Source organism: Bos taurus, chromosome 18, assembly GCF_002263795.3.
Source record: "Bos taurus isolate L1 Dominette 01449 registration number 42190680 breed Hereford chromosome 18, ARS-UCD2.0, whole genome shotgun sequence".
Classification (NCBI taxonomy): Eukaryota; Metazoa; Chordata; class Mammalia; order Artiodactyla; family Bovidae; genus Bos; species Bos taurus.
In genome coordinates, this window is record NC_037345.1 from 44,221,172 (window position 1) to 44,246,126 (window position 24,955).

The window sequence follows — 24,955 nt, forward strand, 5'->3', positions numbered from 1 at the left end:
ACCAATTTAGCTGAGCCTAAATTAGAGCACAGGACTGGGGGCTACCCTGCTCCCCATCCAGGAGGCAGTCCTGCGATCTCTGGAGAATGCTGTCTGTTAAGATGGCCCCATCCCACTGGGCCCTTCCTACCCTCCTGACTCCCCAGACACAAGAGGTCAGCTGCAGTGGCCCTGGAGGACACAATAGGACCCATAAGATCGGAGTTTCCCCTAAGGGGATGACAAAGTGGGACATACAAATGCAGGAGCTGCCAGAGAATCTTCAGTTTGAGGCAGAGCACTTGACTCAAGCCACTGGGCAGTTCTAGATCAAGCTGGAGGGCCAGCTGTTGGTCAGAGAGGACAGGTGCTGGCCTTGAGCCTGACATCTGGGTTGACAAGGGATGTTGTAAGAACTGTGATGTCACAGATTGATGGTCATCAGACCGAAGTTTGACTTCGGTTGACTTTAAGGTGGGTGGGCAGATGTTTTCAGCCACAAACTGACAGCCACATAATGCTGGCCTTGTCTCAGATGTGATGAGGATGTGGCTGGCCCCCTTTCTGCTCACCCACTCTCCACCCAAAGTGGGCAACTCCATGTAGAGAGAAGCCTTGCCCCATCTGGAGACAAAGGCTCACGGGTTAGCCTTTTGTGGACCGAGGTAAAGAAAAAGGAATGGATGGCAGCTAGGGGCAGCTTCCTGCCAGGGGTCAGGCTAGCAGTGAAATTCTCTCAGGAGCCACAGATTGACCCAGATGGAACCCAACCCCAGTGAGGTTCGAAGGTCAGAATAGGATCTTATAGCCCCCGCATCTGGCCCTGCCACACATCCTCTGTAAGTCCAGGGGCACTGCCCTGAGAGCTTTTAATGCAAGGAGAGCCCAGCCCCTGGGAAAACTCCCCAAACCTTACCCCCTGCTCCCCGGCTGATCTTGTTTGGGAATGCCAGATGGCAGCTCTCTGCTCCCAAGCCCCAGAATTGGAAAAACAAGGCACCTGAGTGATCCACAGGGAGCTCTTCAAACCTCAGAGGCTCAGGGAGAGTGGGAACCACTTCTGGGATGCGTATCCAGGCACTGCTGCTTGGAAGTAGTTGTTTATTCACAGGGAAGAAGCACTCCAGTTTCCAATCTCTCCCTCCCACCCCCAATGGAAGGTTGTCCTGGGACAGTATTTGTTCTATTTTGGGATCATGTAACTTTGACTTGAACAGTGGCCTAATGTGGCTGCAGTGGCTTTGGACCTCAGTCAGCAAATGGGTCCTCACTGCAAAGATCTTTATCTTCCTGGTCACCCGATGAGTGCCATTGACTGAGGGTCAGCATGTGCCAGTCACTGCAGGTGCTTGGAGAACAAGACAGCCCACAAGGCTAAGAGAAGACATCTATTTATCCACAAGAATTGTTAGAGGCTCTGTAAACTTATCTGGAAGAGAACTTTCCATATGACAGTTTTCAAGTTGGTCACAACATCGAACAACTGTCGAATTACCCCCAAATTCCTTGGTTTGCAAGTAGAGTCAACCACCTCTCCAGCCCCAATGACTGGAGTTCCATAGTGGTACCTCCATAGTGAACGAGGCATCCTTGAAATTCTAATGAGACATCCAGGGACTGAAGCAGGCACACTCCCCAGGAGGAACACAAAGGAGAGGGCCAGAGGTCAGTTGCATTTGGATTTTCGTCTTTGTTTCCATTACACTCAACAGCCAGTCCTGACAGCTATCTCTGGGCCTGACAGCAAGCTGGACAATCATCTCCTTGACCCAGAGTCATGGCTCTAGGATGACAACAGCTGGGTCACCCCGGCCCTGACTCCCAGGACCTCCTCACATAACCATCACAAACCACGACAAATTCTTAGAAGAGCAGGGGCGGAGCCCGGGAAGCGCTAGAACGCCTAAGCCAAGCGCCTGGAAGGATGCCCGCCCAGCCCCCAGGAGAACACGGGTCCCCACATCCCTGGCTGGACGGAGTGGGAGGTGCGCCACCTGCCACGGGCTTGAGCGGCTGGGAGCCAAGCTTGCTGCTCTAAGCCCATGTCTAGAATGTCACCGGAGCTTCCTCCTCTGTGTCCTGGACTCTGGCCAGGGCTCCCTCGGAAGCTGCGGTCTGGGGCGAACAGTCTGCACCAGCAGGGCGGGGCGGCTGCTCCCACTCCGGACGCGGGCCACGCCCCCTTGGACGCGAACACACCCCCATTTCCCGGGGCTCACAGGACACGCCTATCCCTGCAGCCAAACAGCACCAAGCAGATTTGTACGAGTACGCACAAGGTCCTGGAATTCTCGCCCGGTTGCCACACAATATAAGGAGCATAATTGGGGCGGGCAGGGGGTGGAGTTGGCGGCGGCGGAGGTTGTGCAACTGCCCGAGGAGCCGGGGTGCGCTGCCAGGGCTGTCCAAGCTCTCATCGCAGGGATCCAGGGAGCCTGGGACAGAGTCAGACACCAACATTGCCACCTTTGGGTGGCACTGATGGCCTCGCTCTGGCAGAGGAGCAGTGTGGCCCTGGCGAGAGTTGGGGAGCCCAGGTCCCTGCTGGGCCAGTGGGAGTGAAGCTTGGGCAGAGGGGCCGGTGCCTGCAGCCAAAGTAGCAGAAGTTGAAGCAGTGGCGACAGCCGGGCCTGGCAGTGTCCAATGAGCACAGGGCCATCCCCAAAGCCCCTAGGCTGGATGCATACCAGATCCTGAGGGAGGGCAGTAGGGGGAGCGCTGGGGGAGGCCCCACCCAACAAAAGTAGGAGACTGACACCCCCTTTCCCAGCCCGAGGGCAGCTGGGCTGCATTCTCAGGCCCACAGAGCCCCCATGGGTGGATCCCTCCTGGGGGCCCTGTGAGTCACTTCCCCAGGCCCTGGAGGCCTCAGATGAAGGTGCCTCCCTCTGCAGCAAAGCCTCCTTTGTTCTCCTGCTGGCTTCACTTCACAACCCTTTCCTCCCCTCTGGGTTGCAGATGCAGGTTCTGAGGGTTTGGGGGGCACTGACTGTCAGCAGCACAGAGGTGGCAGATGGACAGTGGTCTGGCATTGCAGAAGGCTGGCACCTCCCTTCCTCTGTCCCCTGCTCTCAGATCTCAGGCTCTCTCACCACCCCAGACATCTGGGGAAACCCTCACCTCCTGCCCAGGTAGTGGGTGTGCAGCCTTCAGAGCTCAGTCCTGGACGATTGCCGGGAGGGAGGGTGGTTTGGATGTGCTCATCCTGGCCGGCACCACCTAGAGCTGCTGAACTGGCCCCTGACTCTTCTCTTGCATCACGAAGAGGCTCCCTTGGCTCAGATGACTGCGGCACCATCACTTACTCTCGTGGCTCTCCATTCTCTCAGCCTCCCCTACTTCCCATGCCCCGGTGGAGGAGCCCAGTGGAAGCCCAGCCCAGGAATGGAATTTGTCAAAGTGCCTCAGACACAGCCTCTTGTCTGCCTTCTTTCCCCTCCCCATCTGCCATCTCCAGCTGGGCTGACCACATAGGGGCTCACTGTCCCCAGGGGTGGGAGGGGGGTGGTCACCTGCCCACTCTGCGCTGAAGGCAGAGTAGGTAGCTACCTACCCTCTTGGTGTGATGAGCACCAGCCTTGCAGCCAACTAGAACTCTTGTTTGGAAGAAGTAGAAAGCTAAAATTTCAGGGAAAAAAAAGCTGTGCACAAAGATTCTCAAATTTTATTTACAATAGTAAAAATTAAAATAGGGGTTCAGAGATCAGACAAGACAGGGGACATTCAGGGTAATACAGCCGTAGACGATCTTATTTACAAAGCAGAAATACAGACACAAATATAGAGAACAAATGTATGGATACCAAGGGGGAAAGAGGGGTGGTGGGATGAATTGGGAGATTGGGACTGGCATATATACACTCTTGATACTATGTATAAAATAGATAACTAATAAGAACCTACTGTATAGCACAGAGCACTCTACTCAATGCTCTATGGTCGCCTAGATGGGAAGGAAATCTCCAAAGGAGGGGATATATGTGTACATGTGCTGATTCACTTTGCTGTACAGCAGAAACTAACACAACTTTGTAAAGCAACTACACTCCAATAAAAAAATGTGTTTAAATGTGGGAATGTGTCCTAAAAACAGAGAGAAGATGACATCTATTATGGAACATCATTTGATGAAATGTATTTATCCTTCTATAAATACTTATTGTCTCCAGTCTGCCAGGCCCTTGTAGGGCCTGGGTTCAAGCAGAGGGGCTTCTAAGGAGGTCAGGCTCTGAGCCATGAGTGTTTCACGCATTAACTCACCAAATCCTTCAACCACACCTGGGATGAAGGAGCGATCAAGTCTCATTTACAGAGAAAAGGAAAGGTGTGAGATCCCACAGCTAACGAGGGCCAGAGGGGCAGCCCTGGAGTCCACACTCCTGCCACTGAAAGCAGCAACTATTGTGTTAACTTCATATTGCTGCTGTGACTTATTACCACAAACTTAGTGTCTTAAAACATAAATTTATCATGATGCAGTTCTAGAGATTGGAATTTTGACATGGGTTTGCCAGGCTAAAAGCAAGGTGTCCGTGCAGCTGACTGGTGGCTCTAGGGAAGAATGTGTTTCTTTGACTTTTCCAGTTTCTAGAGGCTGCCCACATTCTTTGTCTCATGGCCCCCTCCATCTTCAAAGCCAGTACTGTAATATCTTTAAATATCTCTGACTCTGACTCTTCTGGACTCATGATTACATTGGGCCCAACCAGATATATGGGCTTCCTTTGTGGCTAAGATGGTAAAGAATCTGCCTGCAATGCAGGTGACCTGGGTTCAATCCCTGGGTTGGAAAGATCCCCTGGAGAAGGGAATGGCTACCTACTCCAGTATTCTGGCCTGGAAGTGCCAGACACACCTGAATGACTTTCACTTTCACCCAGATAATCCAGGATAATCTCACTATTTCAAGATCAACTGATTAACCTGAATTATATTTGCAACCTTACTTGTTCTTTGCCACAACATCTAATACATTCACAGATTCCTAGGTTTAGGATGTGGACATATTTGGGGGTGTTATTCTCTCTGCCAGAGCTAAGTAGCAACCTTAACTAATCAGAAACTTTTTATTGAGCACCAACTATATGCCTATGGTCTTCCTTGGTGGCTCAGATGGTAAAAAAAAATCTGCCTACAATGCAGGAGACCTGGGTTTTATCCCTGGGTCAGGAAGACCCCCTGGAGAAGGGAATGACTACCCACTCCAGTATTCTTGCCTAGAGAATCCCGTGGACAGAGGAGCCTCCAGGCCTTAGTCCATGCGGTCACGAAGAGTCAGACATGACTGAGCGACTAACACTTTCACTTTCTCTCAACTATATGCCTAGCACTAGTGTAGGTGCTGTGCATGTGTGTGCTAAGTCGCTTTAGTCACGTCTGACTCTGCAACCCCATGGACTGTAGCCCGCCAGGCTCCTCTGTCCATGGGATTCTCCAGGCAAGAATACTAGAGTGGGTTGCCATGCCCTCCTCCAGGGGATCTTCCCAACCCAGGGACCAAATCTGCATCTCCCGTGTCTCCTGTATTGCAGGCAGGTTCTCTACCACCAGCACCATCTGGGAAGCCCGGTGCCGGTGCTGCTGACGCACAACAGTGAAAGAGGAAGGCAGATCCCCGACCTTGTGGAGCTTATGCTCCAGTAGAGGGAGATGCGCCATCAAAACAAATGAATAAATAAGCAAAACATTCATAGGTTACTACTACTAAGTCGCTTCAGTCGTGTCCGACTCTGTGCGACCCCATAGACGGCAGCCCACCAGGCTCCCCCGCCCCTGGGACTCTCCAGTCAAGAACGCTGGAGTGGGTTGCCATTTCCTTCTCCAATGCATGAAAGTGAAAAGTGAAAGTGAAGTCGCTCAGTCGTGTCTGACTCTTAGTGACCCCGTGGACTGCAGCCTACCAGGCTCCTCCATCCATGGGATTTTCCAGGCAAGAGTACTGGAGTGGGGTGCCATTGCCTTCTCCGTATCATAGGTTAGATGGTGCTAAGTCAAGGGGAAAATGTGAAGCAGAGAAAGGGATAGGCAGTTATGTGTGTATTGCTATTTCAGCCAACGTACTGGACATCTACCATTTGTCCCTCTATTCCTGCCCTTTTCCTGGTGGGCTAACATCTGTGAACAGCATGGTTCTCTTATCCTCTGCCTTTCTTTTGGTCATGGCTGATGAGAAACACCTTCAGGAGACTGGAGGGCAGAATACAACTGAGGTCAGCATCCCTCATCCAAAGGCCTCACCCCCTATCAGGAGTCTTTTCATGCAGCCCACCCAGCTCCAAGAACATCTTCCTTTTCTTGCCCTTTCAAGCCTAGGGATGGTAACTATGGCTGCCTTTATTAGTCCCAGGGTGACTCATCACCATTTCTGGTTTCCCTAAACCCTGTCCACTTTTTGTAATAGTATTTTATTAAACTCTCTTCAGCTTGTTCTAACTGGAGGGTGCCATCTGTTTTCCCAGGAAGCCTTGCTGAGCTGGTAACATTTAGATAAAACCCCTAAAGAAGGTAAGGTGGGAGACATGCAGATATCTGGTGGAAGAGCACTTTGGGCATGGTGGCTGCGAGTGCAAAGGTCCTGTGGCAGGTAAAATCATGCATGATGTGTTTGAGACACAGCCAGAAGGAAGCTTGTGTGGCTGGAGTAAGTACAGGAGTGATAGGTGAGGTCACAGGGGGACTTGGTGTAGGACAGAAGTCAGACCATGTGGGGCCTTTGAAGAAAGTGCTGCCGGTGCCCCACCTGTGTCCCCTCAGCGCTGCCCACTGATGCGTGCAGACCCTCTGGCTTCCTACTGCCCCTGCAGCTCTCTGTCTGAGGGCCTTTTCTGGCCACAGGAATACAGCAAGGCATGTCAGGGAGTTATTATCCTTGGAAGTAGCTCTCAGACAATGTGGAGTTGGTGAATAAATACCCAAATGCCTTAACGCTTGTGAGGCATGCCCTCGGCAGCCTCCCAGAGGTCCCCAGAAGCATGAAGCCCTGGTGCCCACAGCAATAACTCACTTTTAACACACCTTGTATTGGCAACCTTCCTTTCCCTGTCTTACTTTCCCATTTCTCTCTCTCTCTCTGCTCCTGGGGACCTCCCAAATGAACCTCTTGTACTCAAGCTCTTGTCTCAGCATCAGCCTCTAGAGCATCCTAATCTAAGGTAGCCTGTGGGCCATTACTAGGAGTTGGACTTTTAAGAAACTGAGATGAGCATTCACTGCAGGATGGTCATTAGAGGAATGACATGGACTGAAGTGGGCAAAGGGAGAGGAAGAGAGACCAGTTAGACGCTACAGTAATAGTCTGGAGGAGTGATGAAGGTGGCTTGGAGCAGGGTAGAAGCAGCAGAGGTGGTAAGATTTTGGAATACACTTTGAAAAGAAGAGTCAAGGTCATTTGCTGTCTGTTTGGATATGGCATATAAAAGACCCTAAACTGTCTAGGGTGATTTCAAGTTTTTGCCCTGAGCAAAGCAAGGATGGAGTTGCATTTTACTGAGATGAGGAAGACTACTGGGGGGAGAGTAACCTTCCCAACAGAAGGTTGGGAGCTCAGGTTTGGATATGCTGAGGTGAGATGCCTGTTAGACATATGAGTGGAGATGATGAGCAGGCAGATAGTCAGGTACACAAGTGGGGAACTCGGGAGGAGGACAGGCTACAGACAGAAGTTGGAGGCTCATCGGTTGAGATGTAGTAGATAAAGACTGGATGAGGTCTCCAAGGGAGTGAGGGGAGAAAGAATAGGGAAAAGGCCCCAGGACTGAGCCTTGGCACCCAAGGTCTAAAAGTTAGGAGAGACAAAAAGGGATTAGCAGAGGAGTCTGAGAAGGAGCAGCCAGCAAAGTGGGAGGAAGGCCAGAAGGCTGAATGAGGAAGATGAGATCAACCTGCCAGATGCCACTGATGAGGCAGGCATGAGGCCCAGCCTGGGGCTTACCGCTGGATTCAGGAGCATAGAGCTCATCGATGACTTCAATACTCACCCCATCAAGCGGAATGAGGAGGCAAGAATCTAAATATTCTAGACAGAAGAGGAGAAAATTGGAAACAAGTATGGACAACCTTGAAGGAAAATGTATCAAATATTTTAAATTAATTGTTTTTCATTTTGAAACAATCCCAAATCCACAGAGATGTTGCAATCACCATGTAAAACAAATTTTTTTTTGATGAGCCATTTCATAGTAACTCATTGACATGATTTTCTGTCCATCACCCCCAAATACTGATGTGAGTTTTTCACAAACAAGGACATTCTCTCATATAGCCACCAAACAATCTCAACCATCAGGCAAGTACACTGATACGTTATCAACATCTACTCCTCTGACCCACTGGGTCACCGCCTCTTCTGATAGCTTTCTTAACAGCAAGGTAACCAGTCCAGAATCATGTGTTGCATTTAGCAGCCATGGCCATGTGTTTTTAGTATCTCCATCTGGGAAATTTCCCCTGTCTTTCCCTAACTTTCATATTCTCAACACTTTTGATGATTATAAGTCAGTTATTTTACAGAATGTTCCTCAGTTTTGGCTCACTGATAATTTTCTCATGACAAGAGCAGGGTATATGATCCAGCAATTCTACTCTTAGGTACAGCCTCAAAAGAATTACAAACAGATGGCCAAATAAATACTTGCACAGCACTACTCATAATAGCTGATAAGTAGAAACAACCCAAATGTTCAGCAGTGGTTGAATAGACAAACAAAAGATGGTATATATGTGTGCAGTGCTAAGCGGCTTCAGTCGTGTCTGCCTCTTTACAACCCTATGGACTGTAACCTGCCAGGCTCCTCTGTCCAAGGGATTCTCAGGCAAGAATACTGGAGTGGGTTGCCATGCTCTCCTCCAGGGGATCTTCCTGACCCAGGGGTTGAGCCCACATCTCTTTACATCTTCTTCATTGGCAGGTGGGTTCTTTACCACTAGCACCACCTGAAAAGCCCTGGTATATATACATGGAATCTTAAAAACAAGGTGTGAAACAGAAGGTGAAAGTGAAAGTGATGAAAAATGGTGTAAATGAACCTATTCACAAAACAGAAAAAAACCTCATGCTTACCAAGGGGGAAAAGGGAGAAGGATAAATTGGGAGATAGGGATTGACATATACATACTACTATATATAAAATAGGTAACTAATAAGAATCTACTGTATAGCACTGGAGAAGGAAATGGCAACCCACTCCAGTGTTCTTGCCTGGAGAATCCCAGAGACAGCGGAGCCTGGTGGGCTGCAGTCCATGGGATTGCACAGAGTCGGACACGACTGAAGTGACTTGGCGGCAGCAGCAGTATAGCACAGGGAACTCTACTCAATATTCTGTAGTGATCTATATGTGAAAGGAATTTTTAAAAGAGTGGGTATATAACATATATAATCTGTATGTATAACAGATTTATTTATCTGTAAAGCAGGAACTAACACAACACTGTAAATCAACTATACTCCAATAAAGTGAAGTGAAAGTTGCTCAGTTGTGTCCAACTCTTTGCAATCCCATGGACTATACAGGCCATGGAATTCTCCAGACCAGAATATTAGGGTGGGTAGCCTTTCCCTTCTCCAGGATATCTTCCCAACCCAGGGACTGAACCCAGGTCTCCTGCATTGCAGGTGGACTCTTTACCAGCTGAGCCACAGGGAAGCCCAAGAATACTGGAGTGGGTAGCCTATCCCTTCTCCAGGGGATCTTCCGGACCCAGGAATCAAACCAGGGTCTCCTGCATTGCAGGCAGATTCTTTACCAACTGAGCTATCAGGGAAGCCTGTACTTCAAAAAAAGTTAATTTTATAAAAGGGTGGCATATCTATACAATGGAATACTATTCAGCCATGAAAAGGTGTTGATATATGCTACATGGATGAATTTCAAAAGCATTATCTAAGGTGAAAGAAGGCAGACACAAAAGGTTACATATTATATGAGTCCATTTATATGCAATATCCAGAATAGGTAAATCCATAGAGGCAGAAAGCAGGTTAGTGGTTTCCAGGGACAGGAGGTATGTAGTAATAGGGAGTTACTGCTTAATGAGTAGGGTGCTTTTTTGTTGTTGGGTTTTTTTTTTTTTTGAGTAATGAACATACTTTTGAACTAGATGGAGGTGGCAATTCCATAACATTATGAATGAACTAAATTTCACAGAATCATTTGCTTTAAAATGGTGATGTTTATGTTACTTGAATTTTACCTTAATTAAAAAAAAATAATAAAGATTCAGGTTATGCATTTTTGAAGAGACTATCCCAGACAGGTATTCTTTTTTGCTCATTGCAGTCTACCAAGTTGTATATGATTTCTATTTGTCCCCTTACTGGAGATGATTGCTTTGATCATCAGATTAAGGTGGTGTCTACCAGGTTTCTCCTCCTTAAAGTTACTCCTTTCCTGTTTGTAATGAATAGTACTTTGAAATTATGTAATACTTGGTTCTTTGTGGAATTTTCCATCTATTTGTTTATCTGTTTATGTCAGTGACTTCATAGTCATCCACTTCTATTCTATTCGTTGGGTTATAATCTGTTACCTTACTTACTTTGGTGCTTCAATTACCCCAGATTTGTCCAGTAGGAACTTCTTTATGCTGACTTTCATATTCTTTTGACATGCCCTCATTATTTTTAATACCTCCTTGCTTCCTGGCATAATAAGGTCATCTTGTATTTTTCCTGCTCTGATCCTACAGTGCCCTTCCTGCAAGGACCTCTAGTTCTTTATAATGGAGACTAGTATTTAGAAGCCAAGATATAGGGCTAAGCATACTCTTTGCTACTGGGGTATCATTTCTCCCAGACATTCTCAGTGGACAATGCCAGGGAATATAAGTGTGTGTGTACATCTCATGCTTTTATACGTATTTATATACTTCTATGGGTTTTCCTGGTGGCTCAGACAGTAAAGAATCCACCTGCAATGCAGGAGACATGGGTTTGATCCCTGGGTCAGGAAGATCCACTGGAGAAGGGAATGGCTACCCTCTCCAGTATTCTTGCCTGGAGAATTCCGTGAATAGAGGAGCCTGGCAGGCTACAGGCCATGGGGTTGCAAAGAGTCGGACACTACTGAATGGCTAACACTTTCACTTTCTTTCTTTTTTTTTTTCACTTTCGCTTTCACATACTTCTATATATATAGAAAATTATGAGTTCTTACCAATAATTCCAATCTAGTATTCTCCGTTTTCCAACTATGAGAAACACAGCTCCCAGAGGCTTCAAGTATCCAGTCACTGCCCTCTTCCCAAATCCTCAGATGTCTTCCTCATTCCCCTTCAGCTCTGACATCTGTGCTAGGTCACACCCTTGCACAGATGTTCTCCTCATCCATCATGGGTTCTGACACCCTCATCGTGCACTGAAACACCCTCCTCTGCAGATGTCCTGCTCAACTCTCAGGATGCAAGGGGTGCCTTGGATGACCTCAGCTTCCTCCCTTGTTCAGCCCCACCTAATAAATGTTTTCTTGAATTGTTAAGGAAAGAAAAAGAGATAGAAGAACTCTGATAAAACACCAGGCATAAAAGCAGATGAACAAACACTATGCAGTCTATATTTACAGTTTTAAATTTTGGGTGGAAAAAAAGACTGTAGAAAGTACACTAAAATGAGAATCAGTATGATTGTAGAGGTTTTTCCGTTTTCCATAGTTCCCAAATTATCTCTAATATGGTTATGTTACTTTTCAATTAAAAGCATAACTAAAATAGCACTTTCTTTTTTAAAAAAATATTTATTTACTTATTTATTTGGCTGTGCTGGCACACAGGATTGCTAGCTGTGGCACATGGGATCTTTAGTTGCAGCATGTGGGATCTAGTTCCCTGACCAGGGATTGAACCTGGACCCTCTGCATTGGGAGCACAGAGTCTTGGTCACTGGACCAGAAGGGAAGTTCCAAATAACACTTTCTAAATCATTGCAATCTGTATTCAGTGTGCTCAGGATTCATGCTGATGGCCCAAGAAGATACCCACAATTTTAATAGAAGGTCTGGAGAAAAGCAGGTTTAATATCAAAACAAACCTGGATCAGAATACAACAATTTGATAAAAATTAAATTCTTAGGAATTTTTTAAATAAAACTTGAGTACCAGTTCTGGCAAAAGATGATGCTTTTTTCTGCTTCTGTGTTGTAAGACTCAATACGGTGTGCTGTCTTGACACCTGGGAAAATCAGGAGGCCCTCAAATGGCATAACTGCAGGTTCCCTCCTCACTCTGCTCCCACAGATACGATCCCCTAGCCAAACAACCTCCTTATCAAAGGGACCCAGGTCCCTTTGTATCCTGAGTATTAGCTTTCAGTACTCTATCAGTCCATGGAATTATTCAAACAAGTTAATCACATTCTCCTGTGGGAATCAGGGGGCACCCCATCTTCCTGATACTGTGTGGCCTGCCTCCTACAGCCCCTGTTTGTTCACTCTGTTCCCAAGCGCAATCCCCATGTGACCCTGCATGGCATGTGGTGTCCTGCCTCAGGCTATGACTATATGTGACTATTAAAAACCTGGGAAGCTCATTTGCCCATCTCAGCAGTTGTATATTCAACCATCCCCACAAACCTAGGGCAGGAAGACCTCCTCACCCGTGGAGTAAAGAAAAGGTGTTAAAACACTGCCCTCTAATGATAACTAAGTATCTTGGAAATTATTTAACAGACAACGGTTAAAAGACTCTTAAAGTCAGAAAGCAGAAGGTGGACTAGCTAGGGGCTTCAGGACTTGAGGAACAACAACACAGTGAATTTCCCCAGTTTTCCTTTTTATCTCACATATATCAAGGAGTAGGTGTCAAAGATTCCTACAACTCAGAACCAAAAGGTCTGCTCTTTCTGGACAAAGGACAAAGAAAAGGCCCAAAGAGACTTAGCGGGGAGCCCCAGTGCCCGCTCTGTGATGGAGGCACTGGCAGGTGATCTGGTCCACCTACAACAATTGAACCACCAGAGTAGAGGTTGGTGAACTGGTCAATCTGCAGGGGCAGCAGCAGCTAGCGGCATAGAAAGATCCAGGCCCAGCAGCTTTTGTCCCCCATCCCTAACCCTCTAGCTGAAAAAGATGTTGCAGCAATGCCAGGCAGCCTTAGGAATGGCACTGACAGATGACGTCCACAGAGACTGAGCAGTAGCACCAGCAGCACTAGAAGAACTAAGCTAGAAGCCCAGAGTCACACTGAAAGGATTCCATAAGCAAACCATCACTGTAACTAACACACGTAGGTTCTGGTATACATAAGTCTACATATGATGTATTTCAGTTCAGTTCAGTTCATTCACTCAGTCGTGTCCGACTCTTTGCAACCCCATGAATCGCAGCACGCCAGGCCTCCCTGTCCATCACCAACTCCCGGAGTTCACTCAGACTCACGTCCATCGAGTCAGTGATGCCATCCAGCCATCTCATCCTCTGTCGTCCCCTTCTCCTCCTGCCCTCAATCCCTCCCAGCATCAGAGTCTTTTCTAATGAGTCAACTCTTCGCATGAGGTGGCCAAAGTACTGGAGTTTCAGCTTCAGCATCAGTCCTTCCAAAGAAATCCCAGGGCTGATCTCCTTTAGGATGGACTGGTTGGATCTCCTTGCAGTCCAAGGGACTCTCAAGAGTCTTCTCCAACACCACAGTGCAAAAGCATCAATTCTTCGGCGCTCAGTCTTCTTCACAGTCCAACTCTCACATCCATACATGACCACAGGAAAAACCATAGCCTTGACTAGACGAACCTTTGTTGGCAAAGTAATGTCTCTGCTTTTGAATATGCTATCTAGGTTGGTCATAACTTTCCTTCCAAGGAGTAAGCGTCTTTTAATTTCATGGCTGCAGTCACCATCTGTAGTGATTTTGGAGCCCAGAAAAATAAAGTCTGACACTGTTTCCCCATCTATTTCCCATGAAGTGATGGGACCAGATGCCATGATCTTCGTTTTCTGAATGTTGAGCTTTAAGCCAACTTTTTCACTCTCCCCTTTCACTTTCATCAAGAGGCTTTTTAGTTCCTCTTCACTTTCTGCCATAAGGGTGGTGTCATCTGCATATCTCAGGTTATTGATATTTCTCTCGGCAATCTTGATTCCAGCTTGTGCTTCTTCCAGCCCAGCGTTTCTCATGATGTACTCTGCATATAAGTTAAATAAGCAGGGTGACAATATACAGCCTTGACGTGTTCCTTTTCCTATTTGGAACCAGTCTGTTGTTCCATGTCCAGTTCTAATTGTTGCTTCCTGACCTGCATATAAATTTCTCAAGAGGCAGATCAGGTGGTCTGGTATTCCCATCTCTTTCAGTATGTGTCTGTGTGTGTGTGTGTGTGTGTGTGTGTATATATATATATATAACGTATATACCAGCACCTATATGCTAAAATGGATTAAATAAGTCAAGAGTTCAGTTTAGTTCAGTCACTCAGTTGTGTCTGACTCTTTGAAACTCCATGGACTGCAGTACACCAGGCTTCCCTGTCCATCACCAATTCCCGGAGCTTGCGCAAATTCATGTCCATCGAGTCAGTGATGCCATCCAACCATCTCATCCTCTGTCATCCCCTTCTCCTCCTGCCTTCAATCTTCCCCAGCATCAGAACAATCTTTTCCAGTGAGTTTTCCCATCAGGTGGCCAAAGTATTGGAGCTTCAGCATCAGTCCTTCCAATGAATATTTAGGACTGATTTCCTTTAGGATTGACTGCTTTGATCTCCTTGCAGTCCAAGGGACTCTCAAGAGTCTTCTCCACAGTTCAAAAGCATCAATTCTTCGGCGCTCAGCCTTCTTTATAGTCCAACTCTCATATCCATACATGACTACTGGAAAAACCATAGCCTTGACTAGACAGACCTTTGTCAGCAAAGTAATGTCTCTGCTTTTTAAAAATGCTGTCTAGGTTGGTCACAGCTTTTCTTCCAAGGAGCAAGTGCCCTTTAATTTCATGGCTGCAGTCACCATCTGCAGTGATTTTGGAGTCCAAAAAAATAAAGTCTGTCACTGTTGCCATTGTTTTCCCATCTATTTGCCATGAGGTGATAGGACCGGATGCCATGATCTTAGTTTTTTGAATGTTGAGGTTTTTGTTTTTTTTTTTTTAATTTTTAAACTTTACAAATTGTATTAGTTTTGCCAAATATCAAAATGAATCCGCCACAGGTATACATGTGTTCCCCATTCTGAACCCTTCTCCCTCCTCCCTCCCCATACCATCCCTCTGGGTCATCCCAGTGTACTAGCCCCAAGCATCCAGTATCATGCATCGAACCTGGACTGGCAACTCGTTTCATACATGATATTATACATGTTTCAATGCCATTCTCCCAAATCTTCCCACCCTCTCCCTCTGCAACAGAGTCCATAAGACTCTTCTATACATTAGTGTCTCTTTTGCTATCTCATACACAGGGTTATTGTTAGCATCTTTCTAAATTCCATATATATGCGTTAGTATACTGTATTGGTGTTTTTCTTTCTGGCTTACTTCACTCTGTATAATAGGCTCCAGTTTCATCCACCTCATTAGAACTGATTCAAATGTATTCTTTTTAATGGCTGAGTAATACTCCATTGTGTATATGTACCACTGCTTTCTTATCCATTCATCTGCTGATGGACATCTAGGTTGCTTCCATGTCCTGGCTATTATAAACAGTGCTGCGATGAACATTGGGGTACACGTGTCTCTTTCCCTTCTGGTTTCCTCAGTGTGTATGCCCAGCAGTGGGATTGCTGGATCATAAGGCAGTTCTATTTCCAGTTTTTTAAGGAATCTCCACACTGTTCTCCATAGTGGCTGTACTAGTTTGCATTCCCACCAACAGTGTAAGAGGGTTCCCTTTTCTCCACACCCTCTTCAGCACTTATTGCTTGTAGACTTTCGGATCGCAGCCATTCTGACTGGTGTGAAATGGTACCTCATAGTGGTTTTGATTTGCATTTCTCTGATAATGAGTGATGAATGTTGAGTTTTAACCCAGCTTTTTCACTCTCCCCTTTCACTTTCATCAAGAGGATCTTTAGTTCCTCTTAACTTTCTGCCATAAGGGTGGTGTCATCTGTATATCTGAGGTTATTGATATTTCTCCTGGCACTCTTGATTCCAGTTTGTGCTTCATCCAACCCAGCATTTCGTATGATATACTCTGCATATAGGGCTTCTCTGGTTGGCTCAGATGGTAAAGAATCTGCTTGCAATGCAGGAGACCTGGGTTTGATCCCTGGGTTGGGAAGATCCCCTGGAGGAGGGCATGGCAACCCACTCCAGTATTCTTGCCTGGAGAATCCCCATGGACAGAGGAGCCTGGTGGGTTATAGTCCATGGGGTTGCAAAGAGTCAGACACAACTAAGCAACTAAGCGTGCATGCATGCGTGCGTGCATGCACCCACCCACCCCCCCCCCCCCCCCCCCCCCACACACACACACTCTGCATATAAGTTAAACAAGCAGGGTGACAATATACAGCCTTGATGTACTCCTTTCCCTATTTGGAACCAGTCCGGTGTTCCATGTCCAGTTCTAACTGTTGCTTCTTGACCTGCATACAAAAGTCAAGAGTATCATAACATAAAGACAAAAGTATCTAGGATACAATTGAAAAATCGCTCATCATTCCAAAGAAAAACAGTTTAAATGAGAAAACTGACTCTAATAACTAGATGGATTAGATGTCAGAACCACCTGACAATTTTAAAGCCATGCCATAAAAATTCTTCAACAAACACAAATTCTCAGAGAATAAATTTAAAAATTAAAAATCTTAGCAAAAAATAACTGTAATAAAAGACAACCAAATGGAAATTATAAAACTAAAAAATACAACAACTGGAAAAAAAAAACTTGCTAGATGGATTCAATAGTAAAACGGAGATGACAGAGGATAGAAATGATGAACTTGAAAACAGATCAATAGAATTTACTCAATCTAAATAGAAAGTAGATTAAGAATTTACAGAGCTTCAGAATTCTGTAGACAGTAATAAAAGATGTAACATTAATATGATCCAAGTCCAAGAAGGAGAGGAGAAAAGAATGTGGGACTGAAAAATATGAGAAGAAATTCTAGAAGAAATCTACACCAAGATATAGCTTCATCAAACCTCTGAAAACTAAAAATGATGGGGAAAAAATCATAAAAACAGTCAATGAGTAACAACACATTACCTGTAAAGAAAGATCAATTTAAATAACAATGAATTTCTCATCTGGAACCATGGAGGTCAGAAGGAAGTGGCACAGCATTTTTCAAGTGCTGAAGAACCATTAACTATGAATCTTCTAACCAGTGAAACTATTCTTTCAGGAATAAGAGAAAAGAAAGTCCTTCTCAGATAAAGAAAAATCAAGATAATTTGTTGCTTGCAGATCCATTCTTAAAGGAAGCTCTTCAAACAGAAAGAAAATGATAAAAGTAGAAGACGGAGTCATTCAGAAAAGAAAGAAAAGCAATGGAATGGGTGAAAAATAGAAGTCAGTACAACAGACTATCCTTCACCTCACGAATCTGTTTGATCATATTTTGTGGTTGAAGAAAAGGTTATAACACCAACTGGTATATAGAGAGGAAACAAGTCCATTATGTTTAGAATGTGGAGATGGTAAAAGGATCTAAATGGAAGTATGGCTTCTACCCTTCACTTGACGTGGTCAAACGCTGACACCAGTAGACTGTGATGCTATATGTGTATACGGTAACACCTAGAGCAATACTTAGAAAACCATACAGAGCGATATACTCAAACATACCATAGAGAGTTCAAAACGAAGCTCTAAAAATGCTCAAATAGCCCATGGGAAGGTAAGAAAAAAAGAAACAGAGCAATGAGAATCAGAGACAACAAACAGAAAACAAATAATAAAATGGCAGACTTAAACTCGAACATATCAGTAAGTGCTTTAAAAATGAATGCTCTAAATTCACAAATTAAAAGACAGAGATTGACAGAGCATGTAAAAAAGCACAACCCAAGGATATGCTGCCTACGAAAAACTCACTTCAAACATAACAACAGAGAGAGGTTAAAAATAAAAGGATGGAAAAGACATATCATGCAAACATTAATTTTTTTTAAATTGGCAATGATTTTTTAGATTTGACACCAAAAGCAAAGCCAACAAATGCAAAAATAAACAAGTGGGACTATATCAAACTACAAAGCTTCTGCACAGCAAAAGGAAACATCAACAGAAAGAAAAGGCAGCCTGCAAAATGGGAGAAAATACTTGCAAATCACATATCTGATAAAGGGTTAATATCCAAAATAGATAGCAAACTCAATATATATTTAAAATTTTTAAATGGGCAGAGGATCTAAATAGATGCTTTTCCAAAGAAGACATACAGATGGCCAACAGGTATTTAACATCCCTAATCAGCAGGGAAATGCAAATCAAAACCATAATAAGATATCACCTCATATCTGTTAGAATGACTATTAGCAAAAAGACGAGAGATAATAAATATTGACGAGGATGTGGAGAAAGGGAACCATTGTGTGTGGGTGGTTGGATGTAAAGTGGTACAGCCACTATGGGAAACAGTATGGAGGCTCCTCAAAACATTAAAAATAGAACTACCGTATGAACCAACAATTCTCCCTCTGGATATTCATCTGCATAAAATGAAAGCACTAACTCAAATATGTCCCAAAATGTTCATTGCACCCTTGTTCATATACTAGCCAAGACATGGAAACAATGTAAGTGTTCATTGATGGACAATGGATACAGAATATTTGGTGTATTTATACAATGGGATATTATTCAACCATAAAAAGAATGAAATTTTGCCATGTGGAACAATATGGATGAAACTTGAGGGCACTATGCTAAGTGAGATAAGTCAGAGAAAGAAAAATACTGTTTCACTTATATGTAGAATCGAAAAACAAAACTGATATAAACAAACAAAGGCAAACTAAACTCACAGATACAGAGAACACACGGGTGGTGGCCAGAGGCAGGAGCTGGGGGCGGGGAAAACGGGTGAAGGCCGTCAAAAAGATGTAAAGTTCTAGTGATAAAAAAATAAGTCCTGGGAGAGGTAATACAAAGTATGGTGACCACAGTTAATAATATTGTATTATATATATTTTAAAATTGCCAAGAGAGTAAGATCTTTTTTAAAAAAAATAATTAATCAATTAATTTTGGCTGTGTCAGGTCTTAGTTATGGCCCATGGGAGTTCTGCTGGAGCACATGGGCTCAGCCAACATAGACCATGTCCTGGGTTATAAAACAAATCTTAACAAATTTAAACTGATTGAAATCATACAGAGTGTGTTCTCTGACCATAAAGGACTCAAACTAGAAATCAATAACAGAAAGACAACAAGAAAATCTCTGGATGCTTTGAAACTAAACAACTCACTTTTAAACAGTCCATGGATCAAAGAAGAAGCCTCAAAGAAATTTTAAAAATATATCACTTTGTGAAAATGAAAACAATGAAGACACAACATATCTAAATTTGTGAGATGTAGCTAAAGAAGTGATGAGAAGGAAATTTATACAACTAAATGCTTACATTTGAAAAAAAGGAAAAGTCTCAAATAAATCATCTACACTCCCATCTCAAGAGTCTAGAAAAAGAAATTAAAAGCATACAAAAAAAAAATTAATTAATTAAAAGCCCACCTCTCTCCATGGAATTCTCCAGGCAAGAACACTGGAGTGGGTAGCCATTCCTTTCTCCAGGGGATCTTCCTGACCTAGGTATTGAACCCAGGTCTGCTGCATTGCAAGCAGATTCTTTACTGTCTGAGCCACCAGAGAAGCCCAGAGAAAGAAATTAAAAGCATACAGATGGGATGGAACAAATAAAACATTCTCTTATTTGCATATGACATGCTGTTGATGAGTAAAATCCCAAGAAATTTACAGAAAAACAACAAAAACACCTCCTAGAGCTTATAAATGAGTTCAGTACACTTGCAGGAGACACCATCAACACACACAAAATCAATTGCATTTCTATATACTCACATGAACAAGTTAAAACTAAAATAAAGAATGCAATAGCATTTAAAATTGTACCAAATAAAATTAAATACTTAGGTATAAACCCAACAAAACATGTAAAAGTTCTATTTGATGAAAATTACAAAATGCTGATGAAAGAAATCAAAGACCTAAATACCTGAAGGGAAATACTATGTTCATTAACTGGAAGACACAACACAGTAAAGATGTGAATTCTCCCTAAAATGATCTACAGGTTTAATGCAACTTCTATCAAATTCTCAGCAAGATTTTTTGTAGATGAAATCAAACTTATTCTAAAATTTACAGGGGAAGACATAGACCCTAGCTTGACCAAAACAGTTTGAAAAAAAATACAGCGAGAACCAAAGAAACAAAATAGAATGAAGTGATGAATGCAAATATAGAAGCTTGACATATGAGAGAGGTGACTTTAAAATGAGTGGACAAAGGAATTACTCAATAAGTATTGTTGGGACTACTGACTACACATAGAAAAAAATAAAATCATCTCCCCCTACCATTTCACAGTATATATGAAAATAAAATCCTAAATGTGAAAAGCAAGATGTAAACATTTAAATAACATAGGTAAATTTCTGCATCTGGCCATCATATACCACACAGAATTAGAAAATTGGACAAAATATACAAATCCACCATATTCTTTTTTGTTTTTAAAGCAACATTTTTTTCTATTATTTTCTCATCCAGTTTTATTGAGATATAGTTAATATGCTGCTGCTATTTCGTCGCTAAGCCACGTCTGACTCTTTGTGACCCCATGGACTGAGCTTGCCAGGTTCTTCTGTCCATGGGATTTCCCAGCAAGAAACTAGAGTGGGTTGCCATTTCCTTCTCCAGGGAATCTTCCCGACCCAGGGATCTTCCCAACCCACGTCAACAGGCGGATTCTTTACCACTGAGCAACTTGGGAATCCCCCAAATCACCTATTTTCTAACACCAAACAACAGGCAGTGCAGGACTGTGATGTCTGAGAGAAAGGAAACGGATGAAGTGGGTTCTGATAATCACTTTGGCTTTCTGCTTGGCGGTACCTTTGGACTGTGCCACAGGGGAAGGAATTATTCAAACAGAGCAAGGCACTCCTATTCAAATGAGAATACAGAGACAAGAGTTCAGAGAAGTGAAGGAGACTGGAATTTTCAGGACACAATAGAGAAAAAGGAGTTCTGTACAGTACAATCTCTAGAAATATGTATAGGCATTCCCTTGATTCTTTAGTTGCAGTTAAACTGTATGTATAATGTGAGACTCAAAGAGGTAGGATAAGGAGCAGCTTATCCCGAAAAGAACAGTTATCAAGAAGCAATAAGTGGGAAAATTCCCAGAGCTCACGCAGAGCTGGAAGATGTTAGAATTCTAACAGGCAGGGTGGAGAGAATTCGTTGAACACAGAGGCCATTCAGTAAACACCCTAGAAGGAACACAGTGCAGTATTGGAGCCAAACTAGGCCTAGCAGAAAGACAACTCTAGACCCAACATAACAAACGTTTAAAAAAAGAAATGCTTCAAATGATCCACAGGTAACTTGGTTGGTTGTCAAAATAAAACTTCACTTTCTTGAAAGGAAGACAACAAAATCCAGTGACTAAACAATGTCTGCTGCTGCTAAGTTGCTTCAGTCGTGTCCGACTCTGTGTGACCCCATAGACGGCAGCCCACCAGGCTCCCCCGTCCCTGGGATTCTCCAGGCAAGAACACTGGAGTGGGTTGCCATTTCCTTCTCCAATGCATGAAAGTGAAAAGTGAAAGTGAAGTCACTCAGTCGTGTCCGACTCTTAGCGACCCCATGGACTGCAGCCCACCAGGCTCCTCCATCCATGGGATTTTCCAGGCAAGAGTACTGGAGTGGGGTGCCATTGCCTTCTCTGAAACAATGTCTAGCATCCAATAAAAATTATTAGGTATGTGAAAATGTGACCTATAACCATGAAAAAAATGAGGCAATACAATATACCAGAAATAATAGAGATGATAATATTATCAGGCAAATATTTAATCAGCTATTTTTTAAATTTAAATCCTTAAATTGAAGGATTTAAAGGGAATATAGTAAGACTAATGAAAGGTATAAAGAGAAAAGCCAAATTGAACTTCTAGAGATGAAAAATTTAAATATGAAATGAAAATTTCACTGGATGGGGTTAATATCAGAATAGACACTGAAGAAGATAAAAACCAGAAAACATGAAGACAGAATTTGAAAGCATAGAAATAAATTTAAGCAGAAAGAAAAAACTTTTAAAAATGAACAGTTTCAGGGATCTGTAGAACAATATCAAGCAGTATAGAAAATTGAACATTATCGACCATCTTGACATAACTGACATTTATAGAACACTACTCTTAATAATGGAAGAATACACATTCATTTCAAGTGCACTTTAATCAGTCACCAAAATAGACTATTGGCTGTTATATAACACAAGCCTCCATAAGTCTAAAAGGATTGAAATAATAGGTTTTTCTGACCACACAATGTTAAATTAAAAATCAGTAACACTAAGATACGGAGAAGGCAATGGCACCCCACTCTAGTACTCTTGCCTGGAAAATCCCATGGACGGAGGAGCCTGGTAGGCTGCAGTCCATGGGGTCACTAAGAGTTGGATACGACTGAGTGTCTTCACTTTCACTTTTTACTTTCATGCATTGGAGAAGGAAATGGCAACCCACTCCAGTGTTCTTGCCTGGAGAATCCCAGGGACGGGGGAGCCTGGTGGGCTGCCATCTATGGGGTCACACAGAGTCGGACATGACTGAAGTGACTTAGCAGCAGCAGCAACAATAAGATATCTATTAAATACCTAAATATTTGTAAATTAAATAATACAGTTTTAAATATTCAATGGGTAAAGAAGAAATCACCCTGCTTATTCAACTTATATGTAGAGTACATCATATGAAATGCTAGGCTGGATGAATCCCAAGCTGGAATCAAGATTGCTGGGAGAAATATCAACAACCTCAGATATGCAGATAATACCACTTTAATGGCAGAAAGTGAAGAGGAACTAAAGAGCCTCTTGATGAAGATGAAAGAGAAGAGTGAAAAAGCTGGCTGAAAACTAACATTTAAAAACCGAAGATCATGGCATTGGTCCTATCACTTTATGGCAAATAGACAGGGAAAATGTGGAGACAGTGTCAGATTTCATTTTCTTGGGCTCCAAAATCAACACAGACGGTGATTGCAACCACAAAATTAAAAGACACTTGCTCCTTTTAATAGCTACGACAAACCTAGACAGCGTATTCAAAAGCAGAGATATCACTTTGCCTACAAAGGTCCATAGAGTCAAAGCTATGACTTTTCCAGTAGTCATGTGTGGATGTAGGAGTTGGACCGTAAAGAAAGCTGAGCATCGAAGAACTGACGCTTTCAAATTGTGGTGTTGTAGCCTTGGACAGCAAGGAGATCAAACCAGTCAATCGTAAAGGAAATCAACCCTGAATATTCATTGGAAGGACTGATGCTGAAGCTGAAGCTCCAGTACTTTGGCCACCTGATGGGAAGAGCTGACTCATTTGAAAAGTCCCTGATGCTGGGAAAGATTGAGGGCAGGAGGAGAAGGGGATGACAGAAGATAAGATGGTTGGATGACATCACTGAGTCAATGGACGTGAGTTTGAGCAACCTCAGGGAGACAGTGAAGAACAGGGAAGCCTGGCATGCTGTTCATGGGGTCGCAAAGAGTCACATACAACTTAACTGAACAACAACAGAAGAAGAAATCACAGTTAATTAAATGAAACAAGCTAAATTACTGGTACACAGCTAATGTGGACTTGAGTGTAAATAGTGCTTAGCTGAAAACCGAGGTCTTTCAATGCATATATTTAGAAAATAAAAGTCTAAATTTAATAATCTATGATACCATATTAAGAAACTAGAAAAAGAAAAGAAAATCAAACCCAAGGAAAATAGAATATAGGAAATAATATAAATAAGATAAAACATAAACAAATTGAAGATGAAAAACAATAGAGAAAAAGCAACGACATTAAAATATGATTTTTTAAAAAATCAATAAGATCTAAAAACTTCTGGTTAAATTGATCACAAAAAAGTGAAGATAATTACCAACACCATATGCAAAAGAAAAGTCATACTAAATAATATACAAACATTAAAAGAATAATGAGGTATATTACAAACATCTCTATGTCAATAAAATTTGATGATGCAGAAAACTGGACAAGTTGCTTGAAAGATACAAAGAAACAAAACTGACTCAGTAAGAAACAGAGATTCTAAATAGTCCTCCAAATCTAGACAGCATATTAAAAAGCAGAGATGTCGCTTTGCTGACAAAGGTCCATAGAGTCAAAACTATGGGGGCTTCCCTTGTAGCTCAGCTGGTTAAGAATCTGCCTGTAATGCAGGAGACCTTGGTTCCATTCCTGAGTCAGGAAGATCCCCTGGAGAAGGGATAGGCTACCCACTCCAGTATTCTGGCCTGGAGAATTCCATGGACAGAAGAGCCTGACAGGCTCCAGTCCATAGACTCGAAAAGAGTCAGACATGACTGAGAGACTTGCACTTTCATGGTTTTTCCAATAGTCATGTAGGGATGTGAGAGCCGAACCATAAAGAAGGCTGAGCGCTGAAGGATTGATGCTTGTGAATTGTGGTGCTGGAGAAGACTCTTGAGAGTCCCTTGGACTGCAAGGAAATCAAACCAGTCAATCCTAAAGGAAATCAACTTTGAATATTCACTGCAAGGGCTGATGCTAAAGCTGAAGCTCCAATACTTTGGCCATCTTATGCAAAAGCCAACTCATTGGAAAAGACTCTGATGCTGGAAAAGATTGAAGGCAAAAGGACAAGAGGGTAGAAGAGGATGAGATTGCTTAATAGCATAACCTACTAAGTGGACGTGAATTTGAGCAGATTTTAGGAGACAGTGAAGAACAGAGAAAACTGGTGTGCTTCAGTCCATGGAATTGCAGTCTGATATGATTAGCAATAGAACAACAACAACTTTTAAAACT

The 24,955-nt window shown here is 43.3% G+C and overlaps 1 protein-coding gene across 1 annotated transcript in view; it reads left to right on the forward strand.

Moving 5' to 3' along the window:
- The first annotated feature begins 7,886 nt into the window (after positions 1 to 7,886).
- LOC112442401 (uncharacterized) overlaps positions 7,887 to 24,955 on the forward strand; it is a 61,278-nt gene continuing 44,209 nt past the window's right edge. The window contains exon 1 of the mRNA XM_024979452.2: positions 7,887 to 7,976. Coding sequence (XP_024835220.1) covers positions 7,887 to 7,976 — 90 coding nt within the window. The remainder of the gene's footprint in view (positions 7,977 to 24,955) is intronic.